At 35.7% G+C, this 6,926-nt stretch overlaps 1 protein-coding gene across 1 annotated transcript; it reads left to right on the top strand.

The window, feature by feature from the left end:
* The first annotated feature begins 786 nt into the window (after positions 1-786).
* On the top strand, positions 787-2,067 carry LOC108201176 (F-box protein At5g07610). The gene has a single exon (XM_017369473.2). The coding sequence runs from the start codon at positions 787-789 to the stop codon at positions 2,065-2,067; it is 1,281 nt and encodes a 426-aa protein (XP_017224962.2).
* The last annotated feature ends 4,859 nt before the right edge of the window (positions 2,068-6,926 follow it).

The raw sequence follows: 6,926 nt of genomic DNA, 5'->3' as shown, positions 1-6,926 counted from the left end.
GTGAATAATAAAAAAAGTTATTTCCATTCATATATAACTTTTGCTAAATTATATTTGTATTCATACTAGTGTTATTACTTGCCTGGGTCCCTTAAAATTAGCCAACTATATATGGGCCTAAGATTGTGGATTGTTGAGACCGTGTTTCATTATATCTTCTTCAAGTATTTTGTAAGTTGTAGTTATCAGAGCTCTCATCTATACTGCACTTAAGCAAGCTGAGACACAATTCTTCATTACATCTTATTTGCCATTGAACTCAGGTACTAATTCATCATTATATCTTATTCAAGTTTGATTCATATATATGTGTATAGAATGTACAATTGACAATATAGTTGGTCATTTTATTATTGTCGAATGTTATACTAGTGCATAAATCTCAATAAAATTTTCATCTATTGAATCCTAGGTTGATAAGCATTCTTTGATTTGATTAATCTTTGAGCTTAATAAGTGAAATTGATTAGTAAGAGTTCAGATCTACGTACTATATCCTTATTCACTTCTATACACAAATTGAAGCTTCTTTTACTGAGGCACAACCCCTTGACTAATTGGGGGAAGAAGTAAATCGACCATCAGTCTTTAACTGGGGTAATTTTTTAGCATGGTAAGTCAAATTTGGTACAGATCTCTCAACTAGATCTCAACTTAAGATTGCTTCCCCTATCTTTATTTTATGTGTGTATGTCAGTATGTTTTTCCGGCTTTTTTAATTTTATTTTAATTATAGCTTCTTCTTTCACCTGCAGAAACCCTGATTAATTCAGACAAGCCCTAAAAATGAAACTGGGGTTGTCCTCCCCGGCAGATCAACGTGAAAAAGATGTGGCCATCATTCCTGTCACATCGGCAGTACAATCATTCCCTTGTATATTGAAGAGGAGGTGCATTGTTTCAGATCCATCTTCAGAAGTGCTCGAATCAGCAGATCTTCTACGAGAGATCCTTGTGAAGCTTCCGCCAAAAACTGTCTTTGGTTTTACGTTGGTATCAAGTCACTGGAATAAGACTATAACGGATCCAGAACTTACATGTCTTCTGAAGGTTCCTCGGAATCCATCAGCTGTTTTTGTCAGAAGACTGGTACTGCAGGAGGACCATGATGTTGTCAAATACACCCATATTCCTCTTGAGGGTGTCACTAGAGGTGGTCGTGTACGGGTTAGACGTAGTCCTCTAAGCCTGAATTTGATGGAAGAAGAAGAATTCAACCAGGCCTCTTTCGTGATTCAACATTCGAGCAACGGCCTTATGATTTGTTCATCATGTAACGGCAGACGTTACTTCTTGTTTAACCCCACTACTAAGAAGCGTGTTAAAATTCCGTTGCTAATTAATTTTTGTTATTGGGTCATATCAATGCACATATCTTTTCTAGCCCCTGGCAGACATAAAATCATTGCTGTGTATCTTCCCACATATCGTGGTGACAGATTGAAACTTCTGGTCCTGGAGCCTAATCAAAACCAGCTGCAATATTGGAGAAACACGGGAGTGGAGTTTCCTGTCACAGGCACGGAAGTGGTTAATTATTGGTACGGTGTAGATGTGGATGGTGTAATTTATTGGCCATGCTATAAATCAAGCGGACTCATGTTTTTCGATGTGAGGGAAGAGACTGTTCACTGGCTACCTGAGGTGCCGCACCCATATGATAAATTTTCTGGATTGGCTTATTTTGGTGAGTGCAAGGGTAATTTGTGTATGGTTGCAGATGTTAGTATGAGAAGGGGAACGTTCGACATGCTGGAGCTGAAGACTGATCGCTCCATGTGGTTCATTAAGTATCACATTGACCTCACAGGGAGAGTGAGTAGAGATGAAAACCTTCAAATACTTGTACTTGCTCTACTTCCTGGAGTAGAAGAGGAGAGCGATTCATATTTAGTCATCCACTTTCTTAGAGAAGTTGTATCGATCAACTTAAGAGACGGGACCATCAGGAAACTGTGTGATTTAGGATTGCGAACCACAGAATCGCGTCTTCTAAGAAGTGAAACATGGCATTACGTTCATCCATACAGGCAGAACCCAGTTTATCCCAGACTAACCGCATCTTAGCTAGCTAGAGGTATTGTTGTCCCAATATATTTTTCAAAAATGTTTTTTGGCAGCATATCTGAATTCTTTTCAATTAATTTGAATGAATAGCTTTCTGTGATATATCTTTATTGGGCCGCCATGTTCTTGTTATCTGTTTTTCTACAAGCCTAGTTTAATTTCATTGCTTTGCAAGAGAAAAAAGATGTTATCTATTGCCATCTTGTTTCTTGATATCCTTCTGTGGTAATCTTTATATGTTTTTATATTGTGACGGCCATTCGAATATAGATTGTGTCCCTTTAAGAGTTTATCCTTCGGTTCTATACGATTATTCTCCCAGAGATTGATTTATAAGCATTCTATTATATTATTATCTGTTTATGTAAATTATAGGGGAAGGCCATCGCTAACGAAGAGAATTATTAAGTTGATGTTGATGATGGCCGGAGCGACGAGTATATATGGACTCTGAGGAAGAAGGTGCTGATATGAGTCTTATGCCAAGTTGATGTTGATGATGGCTGCAGCTAAGAAGACCGGAGTTCTATGCCTTCTAATGCCATCACGCGAGGCATAATAAAGGGTAGAATTTATTGCTTGAGAGCTTAATTAATTTGGCTAAACTTTATAAGACAGTCGAATTTATGCACTATCTATTGATTTAGGAAGCTATTTATGAGATATTATGCATGTTTAATGACATATTTTTTGATATATATAATATGATTAAATATGGTATTTGTTTTTATTTTGATTTAACTTAGTACTAAATGGATATTGTTTTTGCCTTGCTCATAATTTTTTATGTTTAAAACTCAGTTTCTACTTATGGCTATGATGCTTGAGGTGTGATTTTTTATTATTAGATATTATAGTATTAGTGGCTAGACACTATATCCGAAGATATAAGTTCTTTATTATTAGATATTATATAACTCAGTATGAGAAAAGTTCTATGGAGACTGATTTTTGTGGAGGCTTTAGAGACTTAATCACAGTCATCCATTTCTTACCCATCCAAGAGCTTGCAGATATTTGTGCTGCACATTCGTTTTCTCTCCATATCCTGTCCTGCACTTCTAAATCGGTGAGCAACAAGCAGAAATTCTAAATCCTGCATAACATGAAATAATAATTCCAAAATATTGGTGTTCAATCACCGAAATCCTAACAAATAAAAATAATAATTGCATACAAAATAAAGATGTAGTTGGAAATGGTAGACTAGGGTCTTAATTTATTTTTCAAAATGTTATCTATTCCCATCTAGTTTCTTGTGATAAATTCCCAATTTACGACGGAATATTTCCGTCGTTTTTGCTCAAGTTGTAAGTTCGAAAAACCGTCACAATTTTCCACGAGCGTCGTAAGTATGTTCAAGCGTCGTACGTTTTACCTGGTGGGACCCACAATTTCACTAAATTAATAGCTAAACTTAGGACGCGTAGTTCGTTATAAGCTTGAGAATTTACGACGGACGTTTCCGTCGTAAAGTAACTACCGACAGAATCTACTACGAACATTCGTCGCAAGTTCTAGAGTAAAACTTAAACTTACGAAGAAATATTTCCGTCGTAAATTTGAATTTATATATTACAATAACCTGCTATGTTTTATGTATTTTCTGTCGTGCAAAACTTGCAGCAATAAACAAACCATTTGAATCCTATTGATAGCAAACTGAAAACAGACCAAGCAGATGAAACACGATAAAACATATAAAGAATGTCTGATGATCCCATTATACTGTGTGTTCTATATGGAGTGGTTCCCTCTTTATTACAAGCTTACACAGAATCTTCTGCAACAGAATCCAGCCATGGAAACCGACTCTACCTATCCTTAAGTTGCTTTTCAAATTCAATCAATTTTTCCCGTGTAGGCTGCAAAAACATATGAGATATTATGCATGTTTGATGACATATTTTATGATTACCTATATTTATGATTAAATATGCTATTTGTTTTTATTTTAATTTAACTTAGTAGTAAATAGATTGAACTTACGCATGTTATAATTTTTTTGATGGAGTATGAATCATACTTGAATTGACTAAAACCAAAAAAAAATAATCAAAAACAAGCAAAACCCAACAAATTGTTACATTTTCTAACCCCCTTGTCATGGTGAACCCAAAAATTTGATAAAAATGGTAGGTTATAACTTGTATAAAATGTAGATAGTGATTGGAAATGGACCACATTAATAATCTCTCTTTGTTATAGTTATTCAAGATAAATTAAGTTATCTTTTAGGATTTCAAGCTCAACTAACCTCAAATGGAAGAAAATGACTAAAACTAATTATCTTAACAAAAAAACTAAAAGCAAATAAATTTAATTGATTACAAACTTTGACTTTATCATATTCAAAAATTTGAAATATAGAGGAGATTACTAATTCAATCTGTCTTACCTATCTATTGCAAATAAAAAAATCAAATTATTCGATCAATTTTGCCTTGGATAATTCAACTACACAAAAGTTGAAGCAACTTGGTATAAGTTAGATAATGTTTGGTTGTGTGTTTATAAAGGTCTCAAATACTTTTTCATCTAATGAATATGGATGTTATAAACAATGTGCCCTACATCAAACTTTACCTATCTAATCGACGTGGAAAAGCCCAAATACTCTTCATCTCCTCGCATGTTACTGTTTCTCATTTGAACATTACTTTTCAAATTTAGATCAAGTCTCTAATTAAAAATTTTGTTGTCTAATCAAATTAGATGTAAAACCTCACTATTCTCAATAATTCATGTGAAGATAATATGGTGGCTAGCTAAGAAACAATATGGACAATATTATATAAAGATTTTTATACTTCATGCTGACATGTAATATATAAATAGCTTACATCATTTTTAATAAAATCTCTTCATAATTATAAAGAATGTTGTGCTTTAATTGAAAATCTTAGATATTATTCCGAAAAGATTTCTATTCATCAAATTGAACTAATAAATAATTGTTGGTAGAAAATCTCCTTGTAAATATAAGCAATGATGTGGCCAACCAAACAATTGAAAATCTTAGATTATATTGTTAAAAGATTATTAGTCTAGTAAATTGAAATCTAGGATTATATTCCAAATAGATTATTACTCTAATTAATTGAAAATCTTGGATATTGTTCATAAAAGATTAGTATTTCTCAAATTGAACTAATAAACAATGTTTTGTAGAAAATCCCTTTATAAATATAAGTAATAATGTGGCCAACCAATAAATTTAAAATCTTGGAATATCTTTCTATTAGATTATAACTCAAAAATTTTCTCCCTTATAAATATAGACCATATTTACATAGTTGCAATACAACCATAGCAAATACTATATCAATAACAATAAAGAGAAAAGATAAAATGTCCAACCCCAATTCAGAGATGGAGGCAGAGATCCCGTCACCCCAAAACCTCAACCTCGGGTGTCCCCGATGTAATTCAGAGGAAACTAAGTTTGGCTATTACAACAACAACCAGATCTCTTTACCGCGGTAAGAACTGCAAAAAGTTCTGGACCCATGGTGGAAAAGTCAGAGACATCTCCTCAAATGGGAGAGAGAGGAGGGTGAATCGTTTTAGGAATTCTTCCCCCTCAACTGTTTCATCAGCCCCACCACCACCACCACCACTACCGTTGGGCATGACATCTGGTGGCATCATAAATGGAATTTGGACACTCAACCTGACCCGCCCGCGGAGAATTTAGAAAAAACATAAAAATTTGCCAAATGCAGGTACTCTTGTTCCTTCATTTCTTAATATGAAGACCAAGCTCCAAAGGACGAGTCAGATGGACGGCCTCCAGAACCACCGATTAGGTTGTTCTCAAAAGTAGGGGCATGGTTGGGCTCAATGTGGGGGCGGGCAGGGGCACAGTCAGATGGACGGCCTGCAGAACCACCGATTAGGTTGTTCTCAAAAGTAGGGGCATGGTTGGGCTCAATGTGGGGGCAGGCAGGGGCAGAGAGCGAGAGAGGACGAGTGAGATGGACCGCTAGTAGAACCGCCCATTGTATGGTTGTTGTTGATCCAGACATTGTTGGGAACAATGTAGTTGCCGGGAGGAGTAGAGGACCAAGCACTAGAGGACGAGCCAGATGGACTCCCACAAGAACCACCCATTAGGTTGTTGTTGTACCCAAAGGTGTGGGATTTGTTGTGCAAGGCATTGTACCCGGAACGAGAGGACGAGCCCGATGAACGGCCAACAGAACTACCCATTCGGTCATTGTTCCTGAAAGTGTGAGTTTTGTTGGCAAATTTTTATGTTTTTTCTAAATTCTCCGCGGGCGGGTCAGGTTGAGTGTCCAAATTCCATTTATGATGCCACCAGATGTCATGCCCAACGGTAGTGGTGGTGGTGGTGGTGGGGCTGATGAAACAGTTGAGGGGGAAGAATTCCTAAAACGATTCACCCTCCTCTCTCTCCCATTTGAGGAGATGTCTCTGACTTTTCCACCATGGGTCCAGAACTTTTTGCAGTTCTTACCGCGGTAAAGAGATCTGGTTGTTGTTGTAATAGCCAAACTTAGTTTCCTCTGAATTACATCGGGGACACCCGAGGTTGAGGTTTTGGGGTGACGGGATCTCTGCCTCCATCTCTGAATTGGGGTTGGACATTTTATCTTTTCTCTTTATTGTTATTGATATAGTATTTGCTATGGTTGTATTGCAACTATGTAAATATGGTCTATATTTATAAGGGAGAAAATTTTTGAGTTATAATCTAATAGAAAGATATTCCAAGATTTTAAATTTATTGGTTGGCCACATTATTACTTATATTTATAAAGGGATTTTCTACAAAACATTGTTTATTAGTTCAATTTGAGAAATACTAATCTTTTATGAACAATATCCAAGATTTT

This window comes from Daucus carota, chromosome 9 (assembly GCF_001625215.2).
Source record: "Daucus carota subsp. sativus chromosome 9, DH1 v3.0, whole genome shotgun sequence".
NCBI classification, from domain to species: Eukaryota; Viridiplantae; Streptophyta; class Magnoliopsida; order Apiales; family Apiaceae; genus Daucus; species Daucus carota.
This window is presented reverse-complemented; position numbering and strand designations above follow the sequence as displayed.

Bases quoted from the DNA above. Each gene is read 5' to 3' on its own strand.
- LOC108201176 (XM_017369473.2), top strand. From the start codon at position 787: ATGAAACTGGGGTTGTCCTCCCCGGCAGATCAACGTGAAAAAGATGTG.